The 26,134-nt window shown below is 34.4% G+C and overlaps 2 protein-coding genes across 4 annotated transcripts; one reads left to right on the forward strand and one right to left on the reverse strand.

The window, feature by feature from the left end:
- Window positions 1-25,744, forward strand: LOC115448422 (dystrobrevin beta). 2 transcript variants are annotated; one of them, XM_037440975.1, is made up of 22 exons: window positions 1-111; window positions 496-690; window positions 1,373-1,589; window positions 2,724-2,809; window positions 4,340-4,491; window positions 5,304-5,412; window positions 6,635-6,801; window positions 7,382-7,509; window positions 7,840-7,943; window positions 8,590-8,681; window positions 9,006-9,044; window positions 9,812-9,924; window positions 10,072-10,252; window positions 14,105-14,205; window positions 15,371-15,456; window positions 16,071-16,133; window positions 16,785-16,880; window positions 17,698-17,748; window positions 18,996-19,078; window positions 19,483-19,542; window positions 20,075-24,564; window positions 24,915-25,744. In XM_037440975.1, exons 2-20 carry the CDS (start codon window positions 504-506, stop codon window positions 19,507-19,509), a joined length of 2,082 nt encoding a protein of 693 aa, XP_037296872.1. In that variant the 5' UTR covers window positions 1-111; window positions 496-503; the 3' UTR covers window positions 19,510-19,542; window positions 20,075-24,564; window positions 24,915-25,744. The 2 variants fall into 2 exon arrangements, with proteins under 2 accessions (XP_037296872.1, XP_037296870.1); XM_037440973.1 differs by having other exon boundaries at window positions 23-312.
- LOC115455378 lies at window positions 11,200-13,378 on the reverse strand. 2 transcript variants are annotated; one of them, XM_037440989.1, is made up of 3 exons: window positions 12,938-13,378; window positions 12,179-12,306; window positions 11,200-11,299 (listed from the first exon to the last, which is right to left on the reverse strand). In XM_037440989.1, the coding sequence occupies exons 1-3, from the start codon at window positions 13,308-13,310 to the stop codon at window positions 11,264-11,266; spliced, it is 537 nt and encodes a 178-aa protein (XP_037296886.1). In that variant the 5' UTR covers window positions 13,311-13,378; the 3' UTR covers window positions 11,200-11,263. The 2 variants fall into 2 exon arrangements, with proteins under 2 accessions (XP_037296886.1, XP_037296881.1); XM_037440984.1 differs by lacking the exon at window positions 11,200-11,299 and adding an exon at window positions 11,326-11,948.
- Window positions 25,745-26,134: the final 390 nt, after the last annotated feature.

Raw genomic sequence — 26,134 nt, forward strand, 5'->3', positions numbered from 1 at the left:
AGTAAGAAACAAATTTTTAATGGCAGGCTTGTCATGTTGATTTCGATATTCCGTAATTTATTAGCGTAAAGAAATGTCTTTCCTAATTTATTCATAACTCTAAACGATAAGGTAATTATCTCGCTATTGCGAAGACACGTAAACCAGTGCTTTATGACATATTGCGGTGATATATAACAATAGTGTCTTGAAGAAAACTTATGTTGTGTCTTATAATATCTTAGATCGATTTATCTCTGAAATCAAATTGTGCTTTGCCGTGAATATATTATCGTTATGTCAACAAAGTTATGAGCTAACCGTTGCGTTAAGGTAGGACAGTTTGTTAGTCATACATAAAATTAAATCAGTAATAAATTTATACAACTAAACACCTTGCAGACGGTTTATACCAACCGACGTTTACAGTACAGCCAAAAATATTCACTAAATATTTTTTTTATATAAATATGTGTACAGTGGTGTAATGGAATAGTAATTTATAGTCATTTACAGTGCAAAACATGTCAATGGAGAGAGAAAGTGTGGGTGGTATGCCTCCCCTGGGGAACGTTGGGGGCGTCGGTGGCGGCGGCTCCGACCCTCGCTCCCAACTCCTGCAGGAGATGAGGGAGCAGAACTACGACTTGATCAGATTTGCATCATACAGAACAGCATGTAAACTTAGATATGTGCAGAAGAAATGTAACTGTGAGTGTCATATTTTAGTTCAGATCTGTTTAAATCAATGGAAGGGATGTTTTGTTTATATTAAATATCAACACAGTGGCTATTTAACTTAGTTATACAATATCTATTTTTAAAAACATCTCATTTGCTTGCTATGTAAAATTAATTTGAATCAAAACTTATAGTTTGTGAACTATTGGTTTCATTTGAAAATACTTCTTCTCTGTAACTATTAACACACATAATTATTAAATTATCAACAAAAAATAATAAACTTAATTAACAATATCTCAATGTTTAAAAAATATATACAAGACAGATCTTAATAATATTGAACAGCTCTCTAAAACAATAAACATAAAGAAAATATACAATAAGCCAATTGTGAGCCACCATATCAGATGGATGTTTAAAAGTAAATACTGAAGCTGTTTAATGGATTTTTTATGCCTAATTTACATTAAATCTAGGTTTATATAGACCAAAGTTAGACAGTTGGATATTCATATGTCAGAACAATTTTATTTAACCAATCCAGTTGCTCATAACATATAAATATTACTTAACTGATTATTTAACTGTTTTATCAATTGTAACATTACTGAACATCTTAACATCACTGGAATACAGAAGCAAAAATCTCCTCAATTTAGAGCTTACAAACTAGCTTAATTAAACCAATTGATGGTAATTAATTTTTCAGTACATGTAATAGACATATGGAATGTAATAGAGGCTTTCCGTGAGAACGCTCTGAACACTTTGGAGCCGACAGCATGCGTGAATGTGACAAGATTGGAGACATTGGTGTCGTCCCTGTATCACAACTTAAATAAGAGGCTTCCCCCCGCACACCAAGTATCTGTGGAGGCGTGTTCTGCTCTGTTGTTGAATTGGTTGCTGTCTGCGTATAGCACGGGGTGAGAATATTGCTATATTTTAAACATTCTATAATGCTCCTACTTGCTATATAAAAACAAGAAAATATCTGATAATTATATTATGTACTAGTTGACCCGTCTTAACTATGAATTTGCAGCGCGCATTCTGTCAATCGCTGACATTTCACTGAATTTTCAAAATTTCCGCGCAATTTTTTGAATTTTTTCTTTCATAAGAACCTTCTCCTGACAACAAACACAACAACAAAAAATTTGTGAAATCGGTCCAGCATTTCACGCGTTTTGGCGTGACGAAGGGAAATAGAAATACATTTTATATATATAGATGTATTGATAATATTATTTACAGGCTAATAACATACCAAAAGTTATTAAAACTATCTGTTTACAATAAAATTTGATTTTTAACTACCCTAAAATGTTAAACAATGATTGTCTTTTGATGTCATTGGTTAACTCTTCGATAAATTTATCATATTAGTCATGCATTATGAGTCATCAACAATACAAAAGGAATTGTCTAAGCAAATATTTACAATAATATAACAAGCATCAAGTTGTTACAGTAGTAACTTATCAAAGTGATGCATTATCTTTGTCACCTCCTCTGTAAATTAAAGTGGACAATTTGTATTAAATACACCTATTTAAATTTAATATATTGAAATATCATTTTTATTGAATGTTTCTTATGAATATAGTAGTAAATTGTATTTCAGAAGTTATAACTATTGTTACTCATTTAGATTGTCCTGTCTTGGACACTTTCTCTCACCTGTGTAAAAGGAACAAATTATTTTGAAAGTACTTTAGTGACCAAAAAATTTACCTTAATTACTATACTGAAATAAAATATATTATGTCGAATATTTTTGTGGCTGACTGTACAACAAATTAAAGTAATTAATTGGTTGTACAGTCAGCCACAAAAATAGATGAACAATTGCAAAACTCCAAATCCGTCCTACATGTTAACTTCAAAAGAAATCTTATTTATATAAAATAAAGCCATCACTTTAAAGTTTATTTTATAAACAAAAAACCAATATTGATAAGGACACAAAAATTAAAAGCAGTTGGAAAATAGAGTTTGTCCAGCTACTTTTTTGTCTGATTGTACATGCTGAAATTGATAATTCTATTTATTTTCAGGGATAATGTGGGTAAAATAAGAGTGTTTTCAATCAAAGTTGCCTTGGCTACAATGTGTGCGGGCAAACTCATGGACAAACTGAGATGTGAGTCGTTTGCGTTTATGAATTAATCATTATGAATATTATCTGAATGTGTTAAACGTTGATGTCATTTATTACAGTGTGGTAATCTTTGTTATGATGTAATGCAGTAGATTTTTTTTTCAAATGATTCACAGTGTTTTTTAATTCTCAGAAATAATAATTTGTACAGTTTTTTTTCACCTTTGGGTTCGCCAATTCATACGTAATTAATCTCCCCTGGTGAAGAGATGAGGTGGCTCTGAACTGAGGAGTTGCATGTTTGATCATACTAAGATTATTTTTTTAAATATTCTTCCCTTTCCCGATCAGGCATAGGTTAATTATAGATATTGCAATTAAATTTAGCAAGGTATCTCATTCACTAAGCTGTCATAATATGTGCTACTGGTTAAGCAGTTCAGTGTTGACTTTCGATGAACCCTCTGGCAACGTTCAGTGTATCGTAAAATAACATAAAACAGTTCATTAGTTAAATATGATCTATCTTCATAAATAATTATCTGGTTCAAACAGGCCGGCATAATGGTGCCGACTGGCGAGGGATAATCATCAGTAACTCAGACCCCACTCCGCTTACAAAGAAGTCCAGTGAAGTCATTTAAACGCATATAAAAGTCCACACAAAATTGTTACCTACCAAAGAGTTCTAAGCTTATATAAAGCGGACATTTTCATACAAAAATTTTACTTACGCTCAGGTGATGGTTGCTCAATCTACCGTAAAATAGCAATATATCAATGTAAAATACTTCATTTTTTTTCCATATCGTGATTTGCACGTTTTTAATGCGCATATAGGCAAATTTTCAGTAAATATGTTATTTTTGTGTTAATATCTGTTGCTTTAACATTTTGTCACACAGATATTTCAAATGAGACAGCGACTTCTTACTAATAGGTAATAACTTTTAAAGCATAAATTTAATCCGGATATTTAGTCTATAACTACTGTTCAATGTCTTTGCTACCGGCTGGAGCTTCTCAATTTATACACAAACCAAAACAATTTAATTTAAATAAAATATGGTTAACATTCTATAGAATTTATTCTGTACATAATTTACGAAGATGTCTTTTATTGTTTAAAACTGCATACTTTATGAGATTAATTAATTACATCTGGCCATATGTTATCTATACAACATTAATATTTCAAACTTTCCAATCACTACATAGTATAAAACAAAGTCGCTTTCTCTGTCCCTATGTGCTTAAATCTTTAAAACTACGCAACGGATATTGATGCGGTTTTTTTTTAATAGATAGTGATTCAAGAGGAAGGTTTATATGTATAATAACATCCATTAAATAGTGGAGAAATAATGTTATTTTGTTATGTTATACGCTTGCGAAGCCAGAGCGGGCCGCTATGTTTTTATATACAACGTTCACAGTTTTTCTGTAGTGTATTTAGTATCAGCATTGCACCCGTGCGAAGCCGGGGCGGGTCGCTAGTTGGTAATAACTTTTGAAGCAAAAATTGGGTCCCGATGTCCAATCTATAACTATACAGCGTAATGTTTGTTACAGACATATTCTCCCAGCTGTCGGACGGAAACGGTCACCTGCTGATGAAGCGGCTGTCGGACTACCTGCGCGAGGTGCTGGCCTTGCCCGCCGCGGTGTATGAGTCACCATCCTTCAACTACAACGACACGCTTGCGCTCACCATATTTAACCAGGTGTGACATAATGATTTCTTATGATTACGCGAATGTTTAAATTAAACTATTTTACGGATTTTTATCGCGGTTTAAATATTTTACTTTTCTCTTGACGTTTCGAAGACTTTACAGCCTTCATGGACACGGGGGGGGGGGGGCTGAGGTGTTGTCCATCCGCAACTCTGATTGTAACTCTGAATTTGCTCTAAATAAAATAGTTTAATTAACAGGTGTGACATATTTCATAATTGAATTACTCACATGCTTTTCGAGTAAATAGATGATTTCTTGGAAGAAAAGGATGATGTAAAAAAAAATGTACGTGTAATGATGACATGATGGCACTTGATGGTAAGCAGAATTGGGTTCAGATAATGTCGACTAGTGAGAGATGGTAATCCCTCGCCAGTCGACATAATTATGCCGGCCTGCTTGAAACCGTATTTCGGAACGCGCCTCACTAATGTGGGCCACTTTGGCGGGTTTTTCACCTATTGTTTAGTGGTAGCTCTCCGGGTGTGTAAAATATGTTATTTTGGGTAATATTATTTTTATTCAAATAATTATTTTTTATTTAATCATTTATTAAAAACTGACAAGTCTTTACATATGAGCTTATATCCTATGGTCTTCACACATTTTAGCCTAGTTGCCTACAGTACACATTTATTCATTCATTTGACACTGGTCTTATTACAAAATTATAGTTTTCAAACGTTTAAAATTATGTTTTAGTTGCTACTAAAAAGCATTTTGAAGTCCAAGCGGAAAAGTAATAAATTGCCATTTATTTTATTAACTTGTAAAAATTTTATATGTTATGTTTTTAGAATGGCAAGATAACCGTGAATGATTTCCTGGACACACTGATGTCGGACCCAGGACCTCCGTGTCTTGTGTGGCTGCCGTTACTGCATCGCCTGGCGAGCGTCGAAAATGGTAATATTAGAGAATCTTTATGTTTTTATTAATTTAATTCATAAACCATGCAACCTATCCCCCTTATTCATAGACGTTTTTTATCTAACGACCAAGTAAGGCTGTGATAACAAGTCTGTTTCTCAGTGCTGACGGCATGGCAGTCTTCGCAGTGCGTAAACGTAGGGCCGTTGTGATTGGCTAATATTGAAATACAACAATAATAACCAATCACAACGGCCCTATGTCTATTATGAGAAACAGGCTTGTTATCACAGCTTTACTCCGTCCTTAGATAAAAAACGTTTATGAATAAGGGGGTAAATCTATATTTATATTACATATTACAAAAACTGATTTATTTGTCTAACCAGTCAAAGCATTCATATTATGACACCAAACTATGAAACACAGCGAGTCTTTGAGAACTGTAGTACTTCTATCGATTATCGTATCGAAATTAATCAAATAGGAAGATAGGGATGAGTTGAAAATATTATTTCCGTTGCTTCTTCGGTCTTGAGTTTGAGTTTTTAATTGAACGGCATTGTGACCTCACTGCACCTGATGGTAAGTGGATTGGGGTCCAATAGAATGTCGACTGCCGTGAGACTGTGCTGTTGGTTCCGGGGTGTGAGTTTATGGCGGTACAATCAATGCATAGACCGCCATCTCGTCAACATCGCCGGAACTGCAAGATGATCGATGCGTTGACACGACTTAGTGATAACAAAGCAATCACGCTAGATGGCGACAGACGATCCTGGATTACGCTTGCACAATTTGAGCAACGCGTTGCATTACCACCTCCGAATAGGAGCCGTCGGAGGAGCTGCGGCCGGTCAGGCACATTTAAATAATAAATAATAATATCAGCCCCGTATTATATACTTGCCCACTGCTGAGCACGAGCCTCCTCCACTACTGAGAGGGATTAAGCCTTAGTCCACCATGCTGGCATAGTGTGGATTGGTAGACTTCACACACCTTCGAAATTCCTATAAAGAACTTCTGAGATGTGCATGTTTCCTCACGATGTTTTCCTTCACCGTTATAGCGAACGATAAATTCACAAAGAACACACACATGATTTTAGAAAAGTCAGAGGTGTGTGCCCTTGGGATTTGTACCTGCGGACATTCGTCTCGGCAGTCACAACATCTGCCTGACGGGAATCTTCCCGTTCCATAGAGGAACGCCACCATCCGTTCCTCTACGCCGCGTTAAGTGTAGTGTGTCGCAGTGGTGCACCCGCTGGCGTGCAGCGCGTGCCGGCGCGGGTCGCTGACGGGGTTCCGGTACCGCTGCACGCGCTGCGCCAACTACACGCTGTGTCAGGACTGCTTCTGGCGCGGACGCGTCTCCGCCGCGCACACCAACGACCACGAGGTCAAGGAGTACGCCGCTTATGTGAGTACACGAGAACTAGGTACTGTTGTGAGGTAATGTTTTATGACCAAATTCAGTTATATTATAAATATTTGATTCTAAGTCATTTTCAGTTAAAATTTTAATAGTTCCTAATGATACATGAAGGGGTAGCTATGAATTATTCAATTATATGTATCACATGTCAAAACTTACCTTTTCAGTTTGAATAATCCTGAAAGATAATAGAAACTAGGTTAACCATGAATTTTTGTTCGTTTTTTTTTAACGTAAAAAGAAATATTAATAATTATCAGATTATTGATGTTTGTGTTAGTTTTTAAATTTTATGTTTCATTGTATCATTTTTTTATGGATTTATAAACCTAGTAATATATATTATTTTCATGTGTATCATCATTTGTAAATGGATGGATGTTTATGAACCTTCCTTTATAAACGATATCGAGTTAATTATTATTTATTGAAATAAAACTTTCTTGATTTTTCCGCCACATAACTATATGCTGCAGTTCACGAAACGTAGAAATGAAATTAATCAAGTAGCGATGTGTAAGTGAGTAGTGAGTAGTGAGTGGTGAGTGGTGCGCGCGTGTTGCAGAAGTCGCCGTCGAAGCAGATCGGCGCGACGCTGCGCAAGTCGTTCCGCTGCGTGCCGGAGCGCGGGCGCGCGCCGCTGCCGCGCTACCCCGACCAACCCGAGCGCACGCTCAACCTCAGCCACATCGTGTGCGTTACACAAAATACTATTCATTCTTCTCGTCTTCTATTTATTCCTCAATATTCTCTTTCCTACTCTTTCTACTTCTCTTTCCTTTCTTCTTTGCTGCTTTTTTTTTCTTGGCCTTGGTACACTCAATTTTTAATAATATTCCTCAAAACAAATCTTTGCCTTCTTCTTTGCTACTTATTTTCCTTGCCCTTATTCTGCTCAATTTTCAATCAAGTTGCAAAAAAAAATGATTTTGCCACCGAATGCCTTACTTCAACATCCATGAATATTTAATCCCAAATGAAACTGTTATCTAATATAATAACCTATGTATTTATTGATAACAGACCTCCATCTCCGGTGCCAGCGCACAACGGCTTCCCGGAGTACGTCGGCGGGTACGTGAACACAGGATCCCTAGACTCGCGCTCCTCTAGATCAACTCACCGAAGTAAGTCGTCTTAAGAACAGACCTTTACCACAAAAAAAATAATAATTTAATTTATTAATAAGAATTATTTGGTGTTATACTACACGCAAAATATATGATTTAAAAAAATACTAATATGTAATAAACGGTTTGTGTTAACCTATTTACGACCTGAAATTAGTCACAAATCATCGTCACACTTATTTTTGTGGGATACTGAAGGAATACTACAAAAAGAATCAAATGAATTCAAGCCGGTGATCGACTGATTTAAGTTTCCATTTCAGTAGTAAAATATGATATTGGTTGTACACATAGCGAAATCAATTTACACAAAATGCATAAATTCAATCGTCTTGAAGTTAGTCACGAACGGATTAGTTTTTTTTTGCTAATTATTACAATAGACACGAAGAAAACAGCGGGTAAAGTGGCTAATTTCACTCCGTTAAACTATTTATAATAATTTTATGTTTTATTTTGTTCAATGTTTTTAATATGTTTATGATTGTTTTGTTTTTTGTTTTATACTTAATTGTTTTTTTTTTTTTATTTTAAATTAATGATAGTTACCCCACATTGTCGCATTGGAATAGTTCTGTAATGACTGTGTGTGAGAAAAATAAATAAATAAATTTAGCGTGCTATGCTATGAATTGTTTATCAGGTATAGCAGAACACCTGTCTCGGGGGGTGGACGACGAACATCGCCTGATCGCGCGATACGCGGCGAGACTCGCGCAGGAAAATAGGACGATGGTGAGTCTGAATTGTATATAATTAATCTCAAGTTGAAGCCGCCATAATACCTTTTGATTTTATTAACTAGTGATATTTTACCCAACTAAAACGAATGTTAGTTATGAAGTAGTATCGAAGCAATGTATAGGGAACGAATAATTTAGACTTTATCTAAATAATTAGATATTCTCATGTACTTGACCTATCATAAGTGCGACTATGTTCGCCTACGTGATAAAGCATTTTATTTTATGTCTAGTCTTTTGTATAGATAATAAGCAGTTATAATCAAGTGATTTGGTAGATTGTTTACATCTAATGATGATTTTTTTTTTGTTGCAGCCACGCGCCGGCCGGTCTGCCTCTTTAACTCCAGAACTAGTGAGTAACGTTTGTAACATTAAACTTATGTCAAAGATAGTGCAATTGCGTAAATGTTAAAAAAATCCGAATTGATGTCTATATATAATAAAATTGTAACAATCCGATGTCTGTACATTATGTATATTGAAGAAAAACTATTATTGAAGTCATTATTAAAGCAACAGAAGCCAAAACAAGAGTTATTAGTTTTTTTTCTGTCTATGTCTATGTTTGTACACGCATCATGCAAAAGCTACTGCATGGAATTCAATGCAGTTTTTACCGATGTATTGCTAGAGGTCTAACTTAAAATATAGGCTCAATTTTTCCGAGATAATGATCTATAAAGTGGGAGTCTTATCCCGTTTTTATTTTTGCAAAGTAAACGGCGACATTTGCAGTTTTAAGTCGTCACTGATTTTTTTGTCACCCTGTATTTGCCCATTTTAGTTATGTAGTATTGCACTATCCCCGAAGATTTGTAACTAAGTTAATTTTTAAAAATTAATAATGTAATGGTGTTAAAATATAACTGTTTTACAGATTTTATCGCGGTTTTTTTTATATTATAATTTACTCCCGACGTTTCGAAGACTTTTCAGACTTCCTGATCACGGGGCGGACTGAACGACTGACTGACGCAGTCCGTCGAAACGTCGGTAGAAAATTATAATATAAAAAAAAGCGATAAAATCCGATTTTTTTTAATTTTAATGTCTTAACATTCGCGCTAAAATCATTATCACCTAAACCAATTAACGTAAACAATGGCTATTCGTGTGCAGGGCCGCTCGTCGTCCGAGGGGTCGGAGGTGGACGCGGCGAGGCAGCAGCGAGAGCTCATCTCCCAGCTCGAGGCCAAGAACCGGGAGATCATGAGGGAGATAGCGCGACTCAGGTATTTACACGATTTTTAGTCTTATCGTGACCATAATAATTTGCATTATCGGCTATTTTAGGCTTTGTGTTTCTTTTACGCCATAGAATTTAAATTTTAATATTAATAAATTTATCTAACGTCTATTCATAAAATTTTGACCTCCAGGCGCCAACAAGAAGCGGAAGCCAGCGCGGGGGCAAGCAGTTCAGGGTCGGCGCCGCCTCTGGTGTCGGAGCTGAGGGCCCTGAGGCAGAGGAAGGACGAGTTGGAGGGTCACCTGTCCTCGCTGCAGGAGTCGCGCAAGCATCTCATGCAGCAGCTCGAGGGACTCATGAGGATGCTGAAGGTGGGTGCGGTATATTTTAGCTTCCTAGAGTGTAGTCGCTGTTGTGTTCCGGTTTGAAGGACATTGTCACCAGTGAAACTACTGGACATAATAAGACTTAAACATCTCATGTCTCAGGATGGCGAGCGCAGTGGAATACCAAACAATACTTTGTAATTCAAGGTGTTGGATGGTATTTCTACTGTTTCTGCGCGGTCGTATCGCTTACCATCAGGCGAACGGCAAGCTCGTATCGTCACCCAAAGCAATAAAAAAAGGAAAATAACTAGTTTCCACTAGGTTCGTGGGATCGAATCTCATTAATTCGCTTGCTACACATTTACTATGACATTGTGGACATATATCTAAGTTTAGACTAGCAAATTCTATTAGCAATTTATTGCACAAGATCTTCCAGATGCATTTATACTAGTTTCAATATTCCAGTAATCCTATACACATACGACTCGCAGCAAGTCCTGCTAGCTGGAAGCTTAATTGACAGTGAGCTTGCCACACCGTAAGAATCGCTTACGGAAGATAACTTCTGCAAGTTTCTTGCTTATTAAAACCCTCTTTTAGAAAACGTCGACACGTCTCACGACACATGGAATAAAAATAGGATTCGTTTAGTCGCGTTTCGATCCTGCACTAATCGATATCAGCTTCTAAGATGTGTTAAAATCGCGAACGCGTTGCGCACGCGCCGCCCGCGTGCGAGGACTACAACAGTTCGTGTTTTTTTTTAGATGGGTCGTATTGGGCACGTGTAGTACACATTACTGTATTTTCTTTTTAGAGAAGGAATAAAAAAGTGAATGCACGTGAAATTTAGTATTCTTTAGTAAATTGGGTATACTGTAAACTCAAAATGAATTAGTTGAAATATAATATTGACGAATTAAAGAATTTTGCGCCTCTCCACGTCCGTTCAATTTACCCTAAGGAATTAGTTATATTAATTAAAATATTTATCTAAACAACATATAATATTTATTAGAACAATTTCAAGTTAACAAAAACGGCACGTATTTAGTTGATTCGCCACTTTGCACCATGTGTCATTTCCTGTAATAAAGAATATGTACACAATATTAACTTCTCAAATATTTATTTGAATATTATCACATTTAACTAAGTACATTTTATGTGTGAAAATCCACAGGATAGATACTAATGTTTTGCCTACTTTAACAACTTGAAGACAATAATAGAGCATGCATAATTTATTAATTAATAAATACTATTACAAAATTACGAATTCCTTGCCTTCTTTACATAATAATAATAATAATAAATAAGTATATTTTATTAATTAATAAATGCACAATTGACGAATTCATTAACAATTTGACACATAACAATAATAATAAATACGTATTATAGGCCGTTTTATTATTTTTCGCGGAGAAAGAAGACATTATCGCTACTACCTCTGGGAAGAGGGGGACGGGGGTGGATGGGCCAGCTGCTCGGCGAACCGAAGATTGAGTAATGAGTATAGCTGTTCTAATGTCTCAACAGCGCACCAATATTCTTCTGTGTTATAATATTCTGGGTAGTCTTACTACTATCTATGTTATTTGACAAGCAAACCAGGGATTTGTTAGTTTTATCATTGACTAATTTTTTCCCGCGACTCCGGCCCCGTGAAGGTTTTTCCGGGATCAAAGTCCCGCTTTATATTTTCCCGGGATGAGTATAGCAGAGTAGTAACCTATAGGAGTAATGTAGCTACGTATAAGTGAAAGTATTTTCAAAATCGTAATCATAAAATCAAGCGTTACATTTTTATAATATTAGTACAGTTATCTTAAAAATAAAAGAGATAAGAAATATATAATTTAAATTTCAGTAACTTTGCACAATAACCCTCTCAGGAATCATGAAATTAGATCTTAAATTCTCTAAAATATACTCCTAGTACTTAACTATTTATTTATTTACCTCAGAGGAGTCATATTCGTATTCTTGCGAGTGTGGTCCCATCTCGGTTAATGAAATGCACTGGGACAAACCAGCTGCAGCTGCCATTATGCAAGCCATTATTTGGCCGTTTTGCACGAGCAAATCCTCTGAAACAATTAAACTTTATTACTTCTATAATACAATAATCAGACTACCGAGACAAATGTCTGTAGATCCCAAACCCGTGGACACGAACCTCTGACTTTTCTAAAGTTATGTGTATTTGTGAATTATCGCTTGCTTTAACGGTAAAGGAAAACATCGTGAGAAAACCTGCATATCTGAAAAGTTCTTTATAGAAATGTTGATGGTATGTGAAGTGTACCAATCGGCACTAGGCCAGCGTGGTGGACTAAGGCCTAATCCCTCTCAGTATTAGAGGAAGCCCGTGCAGCAGCAGTGGGCCAGTATGTAATTCAGGGCTAATATTATTATTTATTATAATATTAGCCCTGAAAGCCAACACTTTTGAGGTCATACTCAAGACGCCTTCTGCAATCACAGAAGCTAAAAAAAAAACAAAATTAATGGGAATGACATATCGCTGACTCGCTATAACAAGTTTCTATGTTAATTCTTATTATTATTGCAATAATAAAAGACCATAATTCATAGTTCCTCCGCTATTTATCTTAGGGGATTATTATAAATTTTCACTAAAATACTTAGTATGATGTTTTATATTATACTAGCTATTGCTCGCGGCGTCGGCCTTCTCACATACCGCTTCTTACATACCTGCGGTGATTGCCTCCGTAGGTCCCTTCGCAGACAGTTGGGTAGTTTTGAGACACGAAACGAGTTCTGACAAGACTTTTACGACACAAATTAAGTCTACTCCCTTCAGGTTATCAGGAACTGGTATCAATTCGTGCGTTTCAGAACTGGACTCCTCAGAATTGTCCACGTGGAAATATCCACGGTTCGTAAGTTCTCGGTTTTTGGAGTCACTTGAAGGTTTTTCTGGAGGTTTTTGTACTGTTCCAATTTTAACGTCGTTTATGTTTTTCCTGGAGTCGATTTTCGCTGGAATTATTTTCGGTTCCGTTTTTGGTAATGATAAAACGGTTTGTAATAATATGGTAATGATAAATGCGATGTAGAAATTCATTTTGAATTTATAGAATAACCTTTCAAACACCTTTATTTAAATGAAGTTTAAACTTAAGTTGATGCAGTTTGCAAATGCTGAAGATATGATTTGTTGCGTTTTTATATAGAATGAATGTTTTGTTATGATGGAAAATACTTTGAATATTTGCAGAAAGAACGTAATAAAAATAAATTACCATTAGTTATTTATTTCATAGTTGATAGTTGCGTTATTTATGATTTTATACCTGAGATTTTTCTACACTAGTTAAAACTATATATCCCATACATAATAAAAGATTATATGGCAATGATATCTTCGCAATAAGTTTGTTGCTTAGATATATCATTACCATACATTGCTATTAGCGTTAACGATTGTAAAAATACATCTTGTCTACATCTCCTGATACTAGATTTTGTATAAGGTTCTATCATTGGAAATATTGGTATTTCATAAATGTGTTTAGTTGGTTCGATATTGAATTATATTATTTTAGGACCGTGGCGCTGTTATCGAGATCTTAAAAGTTATAACATAATTTACATAAATACAGGCTTTGTAGAGAGCGGTTTATGATAGGATTACACCTGCTGGGCCTATTAAGAAAGAAAGAAGTTTATTGTTGGTACAAAGATAAATAATGAAAAACACAAAATACTACTAACATAAATAATTATTGCACTAACAAGGAGGTTAATATTATTAGTTTAATATAACTTTTTATACGTATCTTAGTAGTAATAGTACTATAGTAAGGCTAGGTAGGTAATCAGCCTTAATATACAATGAAACGTTTGCACTTGTTCCAGACGCAGCAATCGTCGCCTCGTTCCACCCCGAACTCGTCTCCACGGTCGACGAAGAGTCCTCCGCTGCCGGGTGCGCAGCCGCAACCCTCCGCGCCGGAGAGGTAATGTTGCTGTCTACATCATTGATTCCCAAAGTGGTCCAGATGGACCCCTGGGGTCCACGGGAGACTAGACGGGGTCTACGTTGGCGTGATAAAAAAATGGATGGTCCACAATTAGTAAGCGGGAGTCCACGAAAATGTATCTGGTTTGATAGTAAATTACTAAATGTTGGCTTGACTTCATCTATCAACGTAGGCAGATAATATTGATAGGGGTCGTAAGAGGCACGGTGACCTCAACATAATCCTTCGCAATGGCTGGGTGGCAGTTGTAATGCACTTTCCCTGCGAAACCTAAAAACAGAAAAAAGATCCACCGGAACCAGCAAATTATGAAAGGGGTTAATGAAAAAAAACAATTAGGAACCTCTGGTCTATATACTCTGGTGTACTACTTATTATTAGATTAGATAGATTTCGGAATCCCGCGCCTTTTTGCAGTCTCGCAAGTTGCGGGATTATCGGTGTGGGATTCCGAAATATTGAACATTTTTCTGTCCTGCAAATACTGAAATTGAAGATAGACTATGGGCATGAAACTCATATATATATGCCTCTGTGTGTGGATGCGGAATATCTTTTTCATTTAATTTGTTATTAAATCATTGGTCTACACATAATCGTCAGGATTCTTTCGTGTTCCCTTGGTTTACCGCCATAATATATTAATATGTAATCATGTATATAGGTAATTTAATAATAATATCAGCCCTGTATTATATACTTGCCCACTGCTGAGCACGAGCCTCCTCTACTACTGAGAGGGTTTAGACCTTAGTCCACCACGCTGGCCTAGTGCGGATTGGTAGACTTCACACACCTTCGAAATTCCTATAGAGAACTTCTCAGATGTGCAGGTTTCCTCACGATGTTTTCCTTCACTGTTAAAACGAACGATAAATTCACAACGAATACACACATGATTTTAGAAAAGTCAGAGGTGTGTGCCCTTGGGATTTGAACCTCCGGACATTCGTCTTGGCAGTCCGTTCCACACCCAACTAGGCTATCGCCGCTTTTTTAATTTGATATCTAATATAAAATGTCTTTAGTTATATAAGCGACTTTATTAAAATAATAATTAAATATTATCATGTATCTTGACTTATATTTGCAAGTATGTCCACCTACGTGATGAATATATCATTTTGTTATGTTGGTACAGAGAGCCGCCCCGCGGCACGGTCCGCAGCGCGCCGCAGACACCGTCCCTCGGCGAACGAGAACGGATCGACATGACGCACAGCCTTGGTAATATACCACATCACATTCTGCAGTAGAATAAAAAAAATATATTGACTTATAATAAGGAACAAAGACTTTGTGATAAAATCTATGCTAATGTATAAAACTGAAGAGTTTGAACGAAAACGCGCTCCTTCAGAAACTGCTGAACCCATTTTGATTTTTTGTCACTAATATGAAGCGACATTTCTTCTAAGTGCTATAGGCTATTTTTTATCCCAGGAAAACTTTTCCAAGCAAGCGGAGCCGCAGGCAAAATCTAGTATAGGTTATTTGATTAAGAAGAGTTTAAAACTCAGCAATATATGAGTGGTTGGTCGTAGGTTTTTCGGTCAGAGTCCACAAGAATCATATTACACGTGTTAAAAGGCATAAAAAATCATTAATCGTAAAGAAATATATATATATATATATATATATATATATATATATATATATATATATATATATATATATATATATATATATATATATATATATATATTTCTATAGTATATTATTACTTTCTCAACACTCCGAGCAGTTAAATAAACATTAGATATATTAAATACATTTTCTGCAAGCTGGTTCAAGATATAACTATATAAAGGGTGTTTCATAATCCATTGATTCTTCCTCAGGAGCAATGGAAGGCATGACGAATGACACAAGAAGTTTTCATCAAAACCAACGACCCACAACGAGTGAGTTAATTATTTAACACCTATAGTTTTAAATTGTGGTTTTACGTGCGAAATTAATAAACACACCCTTTGTTATCCCCAATTCCTCCCCACATTCCCCTACCTCCCCTTCTCCCGTATACCCGTGTTGTCGTTAAGCCGAGGGAACCCTTTCGCAAGATTCCCCCGGTGTTAACATGGGTACATAAAAAGCCCTTCGTCATCTCCTGATCGACTCCCAATACATACCAAAGTAAACTTTTCCGATCGGTCTATTTGCGGTGATCGATGGAATATATTGTTTAGGACCCTTGTTTATATTAGTAAATAATGTATCGACTACTTCATTGATGTAGGGTCCTTTTATTTTAATAAAAAAACAACGTCTAGGTTGCGTAGTTATATTGCGTGCGCAGTACAATTACACTTTATTGTCCCAAATTCGAATCCTGACTCGAGAATATTACTTATATGGTGTTTTTCTGCTATATATCAACCCGAAGTCCGAAATTCATATCCCATATGGCCACAGACTCGCCCCCATATCATATCACGGGATGGAATACAAATGGCAAAAATTGGGTGTCCTAATTGCAAACCTCTTTACCCCTTTGGAGATAAAAGGTGTGATGTGAGTTTGTTTTGTCATTAAATATTTGTATTTGTTCCTAGTGGGCATAGACAACCGCAGCCTGCGAAGCGACCTCCTCTACGCCGCAGATTCCGTCACCAACGCCATGTCGACGCTAGTCAGAGAGCTTAATTCAGGTTTGTACACTCTCCACTTGTCTATGGTAACTTCAAGCCTCCACGGAGTATAGTACAACGAACTTGACCATCGAGAATAGTTGCCGAAGATTTTTTACAATTTTGGCATGTTTCTATATAAATAGATAGAGTGAAGTGCATTGGGCATGATTTAATGTTTTCTTTTTATTAAATTCTTCATGTTTCATTGTACGGCCCGGTACCATTTTGGATTTACGTTTGTCTCTTTCAGTTTATATTAGGAGACGAAAGTTATGAGTATTAGATGTATAGTAATTTAAAAATAAAAAAAGTCTCATTTGTTAAATGCACTGCATGTTCCGGATTCTATGACGTCACCAGTGGACTCGACGGTGGTTTATAACGCCTGATTCACATTATAATTTTGTGACTAAATCTGTGTCTATTTTAGTTTCAATGGATACAAAATACTAATATAAGTGCCTCATTTAAAATCGCAGTTTCTAATACTGCTTACGATTGTGTCAAACTATAAAATCAATTCAATCTATAATATACACGTGCAAGAATTAAAAATGTGTTCAAAACACAGTTGTATAATCTTAAAAAACGATTATTTTTTACCGCTATATAATTTCTAATAATTATGCAATCATTTAAGAATCGAAGTCTAGTTTTTATTTTTATCGATTAAAAATAAATTTTGATCCCTCGTTTTTGCAACACCATGTATAAACATAACCTCCAAGTGATTGTATTGTGAATCAGGCGTCATATATGTTTAATGCGAATCGCCCCCCATGCATCGTCCTGAGTCTATGTATGTAGATGTTTCACTATGGTAAATATTTTGCAGAGGGGTCCGACACTGAAGATACCGTTAAAGGCGAGACAAGGAAACCGAGAGGTAAGACTTAGTTTTGTTCTTTTTTTTTTATCGGGTGATTAGGCATCGACTTTTTAGGGTCGTATCTTGTAGATTATTTGGGGCACTGTAAATGGATTTTGTTTAAATTACATAACATCAAAACAACACAGACCTCTCTATCTCCGAAGGGACAGATAGAGGTTCAACCAGAGCATCCACTTGAGTGTCAAGTGTGTTTCTAGTCTATCGCCATATCGGGCACACAACACAAATTAACAACAAAAGTATTAATTTTAATATAAATGTATCGCCTGATAACCCTGGAAAGAATATCTAACCATTTTACACAAAAGTCATGTTTCATTTAGTTTCGCTAACCAATAGTTATGATCAGGTAGGTACACTTAAATATTTTTTACTTGATTAACGATCGCGTTGTTTACAAACACCAAAATCATAAGAAAACTATCAAATGGCTTTATAATCCTGATATTAGGAAATATTTGTCAATATAATATTTAATATTTATTGATATTATGTAAATACCTGCATTTTACTATTATTTTATTATACTTTAATAAAAACATTCCACTTATGTATAGTATGTACCAATCATGATAATAAATAAATACCATGTAGTATTTTTCTATGTTATCTATTTAAAATGTTTAATATTTTGCACGTCATTGGCATGTTATCTGTGTATGTTTTTATGTATTTTTCATGTAACGTAAGTAGTTTAATATTTCTTTATGTATAGGGAACCGTTCCCGTTGACATAATGTCGAGTTAGATAGCCATATATATAAAAAAAAAATACTCTAAAAGCGTATATTTAATTTTTATATAAAAAAAAAAATTTTTGGAAATAAGTTTGCTTTCTATGATTTTTTTTAAGTATTTCGAATGTAAAACATTTTTTTGATTGGTGATTTGTCGGCTCTAACTGAATAAGTCATTGGGCTTAATATAAATATATTGTTATCCAAAGTAAATAATGATGAAAAAAATCTTTTAAGTCGCCTAAAATGCTAAGCGACTGCAGATAAGCAAGTTTTATTTATTCGATTTAGAAATATTTTAACAAAGCCACATATGCTGCTCAACAAGAAAATTATCGATGCTACAAAGATGCCATATATCATTAAAAAAAAAAACATATCGTACAACAGCCTGTATAAACCAATAAATCAACATAATATTAGTAATTTTTAAAATACCCAGTTTACGGAACACCCTGTACCTGTTGATTGGACATATTGTGTAATGAAGCATGTATGTTGCAGATTTTGAGGAAGACGAAGACAGTGACGAGCCGATGCCTCGGCCGCAGCCGCCGCGGCACTATCTACACGACACCAATGTTCAGGTACAGAGTGTTTATTAATATTGGTATTTTTTGCGGTTAGATACTTTTTTGGTTTTGTAAAAAAGCCGTTTTTTGCACTGGCTTGCCCATTTTTTATTATAATGTAAAAACCAATGTTGGAATGCCAGTGTAATACTGATAAATTATGTTTTTAGCTTTTTGTTTTTTGGTAAGAATGTATGGTTTTTTTTCGCACTGGCTTGTATTTTTTTTTTATTGAATTGAAAATTATTTTAATCTGTCATTGGCATACAAAATAAAGACTTCAAATTACACGTAAAAGAGGTTCTCATCACCTGGGTGTAAGGTCCAAAATGGGAAAATAATTTTTTCAGTATCCATATTTTTGTTATTTCATTAATTATTTTGCTTTTTTTAAATGTATGATGTCGGTTTTATTCCAGAGCATGGCACCAAGTGTCAAAACGTAAACTAGAGTTGTGCTTGAAATTATTCATTACAAGGTTTGTTTATCTGCACGATTTTATTTGACTTCATTCATTAACATTATTTATTTATTTGGCTGCAGTTTTTTGGTTTGTAAATAGTAAATGGTTTGAGGGGATTTTGGAAGCTTATAATATTCGATAAATTCTCACACTCGGAATTATAGTTCTATCCCATAGCCTTGGTTTTAAGTCAAAACTGGTGTAAAACAGGAATGTACTTGGTTATATGTTCAGTTTATGACCCCCCACGTAATTATTTCGCCTCATGTTTTTATAGACTGTATAAACTAACATTACATGGAAAACATTAGCCATTTGTAAACCAATATAAAATCCATTTTATATTAATGTTGAGTATAATAGAAGGTGAGAAGTCTGTGTTAACTATATTCAAATATAGTTAATTGGGGTTTTAACATTACATTTTAGTAGTCTTTAACTTATTTTTTCATACATATTCCACTAACGTGTATCTCTATAATTTTCGATCCTATCAATCTATTCGAATTAAATTTCGATTAATTCGAATGAATCGATGTTCCCGCAGGACACGCCGCCGCCGCTGCCGGCCCGCACCGGCCACTACTACCCTCGCACATAGCTCCATAGTTATATATATATAGGATGTATATTTGTGTTTCCTAGGATGGTACGTTTTCAATTGCCGCGACCGCTAGCGTAATGATGCTACATTGTTTGATAGTGGTTGGAGTTCGAAAGGTTTTTTGAGTTTTTTTTTTTTAGTTTTTCAGTTTTGGGTTGGAGTTTAATGAAAATATTGAAATTATTTCTCGTTAATAAAATACTTCTATAAAAGAAGTGTGGATTAAATTTAATTTAATCGTAATTAAACTGAAATACAATGGCAAAATTATTATTTTAATTTGATAAGAATTGGCTTCAGGTAACTGTTTACCGATACAACGAATGTCCATATAAATAACTTGAAAAGAAATATGTTATTGATGGAATTTTTAAAAAATTAAGTTAATGATTTTATTTGATGCCAAAACAACCTTTTCGAACTTCATCCACGTATATGAGAAGTAGCGATGCATAATAAATCCGTTAATTAAGACAGATGTATCCCTATTCCGCAGATGTTTGGAGAACAATTGTTTTTATGTAAATATATGTTTTTCGCTTTATGTGTCTAGTCGACGCTGGTTTTGTTTTGTTTGGATTGAGGCAACTATGATCGGTACATTATGATGATACTATATGTATTAATATAACTTCCAAATGTAATAAGTTATATTTCTGATTCGAATCGAATGAAGAAATTTGTTGGTTATTACGAGGATACGAAATCGTAGTCTAAAATGTCTATTAATATTTAACTAAAGCGGGCATTATTTTGTCCATCTACCGAAAATTTCGGTTGTTCAAAACTATTAAGACATTTGGTAAGGATCTATTGTTTATAAGTAAATCTATTGTCTATATATTATAATACTTGCTTTTGCACTGACTTTTTTCGAAAAAGATTTTTCGTCATAAATATTTAACCGGGATAAAAAGTTGCACTCAAGAGTGCTTCGTATTAATTAAAAAAAAATCCAAATCGGTTTAAATAAACTCTTCAATTTTACATATTAGTATAGATAATCCAACCCTTAGTCCAGTGTAGTAGATAGACCTAAATCTTAACAGTAGAGGGGGTACGCGGCTGTGGATCATAATATAATACGAACTGAAAACTAGAATATTAATATGAATATTCTTATTCGTTTTCGTATTCTCGTAGTAACAACGGTATAACTGCATATCTATCGTGAAACGTCTATTCTGTCGCCTCTATTATTTAAAACATATTCCTTTCTCCGTCTTCCATTAGTCAATTCCTTCCAAAAACGTACAAATATGTCAATTGATACTTCCCCTTCGCTTGATTTAAATTTATCCTACAAAGAAATGACGTTTTGCTGAAGGATAAAACTTTAATGCTAATTCAACATTGAAAATCTAAAAGTATATCAGCTTGTGTGAGTCTTAAACCTTACTACAGGGAGGTTTCTTGCAAATCTAATCCAGTACTTAAATCTTAATAGGATTAGTTAACCAGGAATTTTGTATAGTTCGGGAATATGGATCATCCATCCTAGGCTACTTCTAAGTCAGAGTAAAATTATATAACGTCAAATAATGTTTTTTTTTAATTTACTATAAAGCTCTGGGCTGTATACTTTTCGATTTTCTGCCACTTACTGATTCGATTACTTGAAACTACAATGTTTCTCGCTATACTATTTCCCTGACCCATACTGTACTCATATATTTTATCGTTTTAACAAACGAAATTTCCTATTCGAGAATTATTGGCTTGCCGACAATAGCCAAAGTAATGGATATTGCAGCTAAAGATACAATGTTAGCTTCTAATGTTTGCTCACAACCACTTAATTTGAAGACTGATAAAATTATCACAACCACCGTATGTGGAAACCAAATTTTTGAAACCAAAACTTATTTAGTTTATATAATGTATGGCAGCTATTACAAAGAAAATACTAATTTGTAACAAAAAATCGTTTTGGGTTATAAAAACGATCATTTTTAAAAAAAGAATTAAAGTGAAAATTGACTTTTAGACATTTCTTACATTGTAGCTCTGCTAATTTTATAATTTTTTATTGTTTTTTTAATATATAAAAATGGCATGATGGGAATGACAATCCCATTTGTCATGAATTGGGGGATCCTGACCCCCAACATTTTACCCTGCATTCCGCCCCTGTCGTGTAAATTGTATTAAATGAATTGTCCTGTACTTAACAAAAGTGGCTTGTATTTGCGAATTTATCAATTTTTATGGATTTTTATTGCTCATTTACAATCAGAAAGACAAATTATAAATGACGTATGCATTTTTTTATTTAATATTATTCTGCAAAGGGCTCAGTTAGAATATTCAAAATACCATTAAAATTTGATTAAAACTTATAACGGACTTTCAAAAGTCTTTGAACTTTAAAAGAAAATTTAGAATGCACGAAAAAATTATAAAACAAATCAACCAAAGCATTTTTTTTATGCAAGTTTAAATAAACTTACTATTTTAAACTGAGCCCTATCGTTATGGAAACAGACATTATAATGTGGACACCACGTTTTAACTAATATATAAAATTATAATAAAATTTAAAATTAAAGACGATCGATGGTTTTAACCTTTCGTAAAGACAGCTATGTCGTGATTCTATACCTCTAAAATATTTATACATTTCTAACTACTATACTCGATCAGAAAATTAAAGAAGTCCTAAGATTTATATGATTTAGTTCAACTAATCATGCATATTATGAGTCATGACATAATTGAGCGTATAGCATCGTTAATATAGCGATATCGCGCCCGATCCTAAAAACTATCCTAACCGCTTACGAAGCGTTAACGGTAAGAATGAACCAATCAAAATAACATCTGTAAACATGTCAAAATCTGATTGGTCCATTTTCACCGTGCTACCGACGACAGCTGGTATCGTTTATAGTAATCGGCAATGATCGCTTAATTGGTTTTCTGAGGTATAGAATCGATTCGTCAAAATTAGGCTAAGTGTTTGCATATCATTTTATCGATAATTTCATGCACGAAGACGCGCCTCACTACTTTATAAGGACTTAGTGAGCGTGAGCAGTATGAGTACACACGCACATTACGATGAATCGGGGAAGTGTTTGAATCAGACCCCTTGCCCCGAAACCCCCCCCCCCCCCCCCCTGGAAAAATGGAGGGACGCGTCGTCGCGAATGAAATGACCTATATTAGAGTTTCATATTTAACATTGTATAGTGCAATATATTGTTATATGAAGGTACGTGGTCTTGCCTACATGTGATGGACTTATTTATTGTGTTTATAGATCTGTTATATGCGAAAACATTTTCGTGGCATTGTTTTTTTTTTTTTTAATATCGATCCAAAGCATATTATTAGGTTTATGTAGTGTGTAAGTTATTGTGTACTTAGCGGGGCAAATTTGACGCATTTATCAGTTAACAGGTATATTAAAATAAATTTAAATATTTTTTATAAATAAAGACTTCTAATGCATTTATTAATTACCATTCAGATATATTAGTACTTAAAAAATGTTTGGTAGATCAGATATTTTTATTTACAGTTCCCATGCATTCAGATCAACTATAAATTAATCAAGTTGGAAAAAATGAAACTACTTAATTCGAAATCAAACTGATTAATTATCGAAAATGTAAAAACATCCGCCCCGCATATACTTACGTAGATATTGTTTATTTAAGTGTTTTAAGGTACCCCCCCCCCTTTCTCTCTCGTCCCTCCCGCGTACTAAATGGAAAATCGTGATATGATATTAAGTACTTAAACAGAAATATTTTGTAAACGATGTTTGTAGTTGTTGGCCAGTGGTGTAAAAAAATAGATTTGTGTTCGATATGACATAGTCTCCTCTCTAATCCTGTGGGATTAAAATATCCAACTAATCATGTAAAAACCATACTTAAATATGTATAGTATGATTTCCTTACTGATAATAAAATACTTTACAATTTTAAATTAATTTATTCGTATTATGATTTTGTTTCTATAAAAACATCTAGGTGAAATATTTGTTTCATCTAATTGACGTAAAAATTATGTACTCATTTTACTATCGATTATGATTAATCGATACTCGATGTAATCGATATTTTTTATAACCACTGGCCAAATACATGCAATGTAAATTCATGATACAGCAATGTGGAGATATAAACGTAAGTACATAATGTAACCTTTTATACTATTCGGATTGGATAGATTTTGTAATAGGGTAGCGGTAGGTGTATGTCTAATACTTAATGTATTGTGGGTTGCCATGGCGACAGAAATAACTCAATATTATAGATAACTGTAATATATCAAATCTATGGGGACAAAAAATAGTGTACATGATTATACTATTGGTACTTAAGTATACATTTGAGTTTAGTTGTACTATTGGTGTGCCCAATTTTTTAAATTCGTGAATAATTTTTTCGTTATATACTTCTATATTTAACATAATTATAAATGTGTCGATTGTTAAGGCGATACCTCAAGGTCCATTTTCATACATTTTGTTTCGCCTTTAATCTGGGTAACTAAACAAGTATTGGCAAGTAAAGAATTTAAATTCACGTCTAGTTAGTGATTAGTTCTCGCAGTTGAAAGAAAAATGTAAAAATAATTAATAATCATGGATATTTCGGCCTTTAAAATTGAACATATTCAATTTTAAAGGCCAGGCCATTATTTTTACATTTTTCTTTCAACTGCGAGAACTAATCACTAACTAGACGTGAATTTAAATTCTTTACTTGCCAATACTTGTTTAGTTACCCAGATTAAAGCCGAAACAAAATGTATGAAAATGGACCTTGAGGTATCGCCTTAAGGCGTAATCGTCTCTTGTCACTCACCATTCTATTGGACCCAACTCCACTTACCATCAGGTACAGTGGAGTCACTTTGCCGTACTATAAAAAAAACATGCAAATAAAAATTTGCTTTTTTAGTTTTAATACAAACAGGTATGTGGTAAGGTTTAATTCTTTTGATGTGAGTTATTTCTGTCTTCATGGCAGTTCAATAATCTATAACTATACATAGGAGATGGCACAAATTTCTGAAACACTCATTTTCTATACATATTATCTACATAAATATAATGTGATCGTCGTTTCTTTTTTGATATAACAAATGTAAACTTCCATTTTTTATCTGTATCGTATACGTCTAGGTACACTTAAATAAAATTATTACTTATAAGTATATATTATATGCATATTAACCGAATATATTTGATGAGGTGTTTTGTATTTGTGTATAAAAAATAATGTTATTTCTGACTGATTGTGAAAGGCGGTCTTATCTTGGTTCCTTGAGTCCTTTATAGAGAGGCCTATTTGTTTCCCCGAAAATTCGGCTTCGTCTTCGGTTTCGGCCGCTAGTCTTTCTGTCACAATGCCGAACGTGTTCGGGTTGGAACGGAGGCGAAGTATATTTATTTTCGGCCAAAATGTATTAAAGCGAAATTGACAGAGTGTTATAAGGTTGTGATTTCAACGAATGGTTTGAAAAGTAGAGAGTATCCGCGGTATATACGTGTATATGTGTAGTTTGACGAGCTAAGACCGCCTCTCAAGGACACGTACTATACATGGTATTGTAAGAACTTATCATCGCAACTGTAAACATTCCATTGCTTGTGAATTTTGTGTTTTATTTAAACCTAATACTTTTGATTTACAAAATGTTTCTCTGGCATAGGCTCACTCCTTACATCATGGGACGGAATACACACGGCGAAAAGTGGGTGCACCAGGTCTGCCTCTGCCTACCCATTCAGAGATTTAAGGAATGAGTGTATGAGCTCTCTTGCATAGCATTTTCTTTCGTGCTACACGGTGCCTGATGGTGAGCTATAATTTAGTCCCAATATAAAGACGATAAAATAAATAGTATAGTATACCTCTCGACGGTCGCTAGAATTATTTTTATGCAGATAACTAAATCTTTAGGGCTATTTAAATTGACTCCCATTTTTATTTTCGCGCATATCTGTTTGTGAATAGAGGTATTCCAGCCTGGTTCCTATACAGG

Source organism: Manduca sexta, chromosome 4 (assembly GCF_014839805.1).
Source record: "Manduca sexta isolate Smith_Timp_Sample1 chromosome 4, JHU_Msex_v1.0, whole genome shotgun sequence".
In the NCBI taxonomy this organism is placed as follows: domain Eukaryota; kingdom Metazoa; phylum Arthropoda; class Insecta; order Lepidoptera; family Sphingidae; genus Manduca; species Manduca sexta.

Excerpts from the sequence above, each read along its gene's own strand:
- LOC115455378 (XM_037440984.1), bottom strand. The coding sequence starts at position 13,310 with ATGAATTTCTACATCGCATTTATCATTACCATATTATTACAAACCGTT. Across the intron at positions 12,307-12,937 it reads TACGGAGGCAATCACCGCAG|AGGATTTGCTCGTGCAAAAC; the intron begins GTATGTAAGAAG and ends TAATTGTTTCAG. Across the intron at positions 11,949-12,178 it reads ACGAATATGACTCCTCTGAG|GTTACTACTCTGCTATACTC; the intron begins GTAAATAAATAA and ends TTACTCCTATAG.
- LOC115448422 (XM_037440975.1), top strand. The coding sequence starts at position 504 with ATGTCAATGGAGAGAGAAAGTGTGGGTGGTATGCCTCCCCTGGGGAAC. Across the intron at positions 7,944-8,589 it reads CTCTAGATCAACTCACCGAA|GTATAGCAGAACACCTGTCT; the intron begins GTAAGTCGTCTT and ends ATTGTTTATCAG. Across the intron at positions 15,457-16,070 it reads CGACATGACGCACAGCCTTG|GAGCAATGGAAGGCATGACG; the intron begins GTAATATACCAC and ends ATTCTTCCTCAG.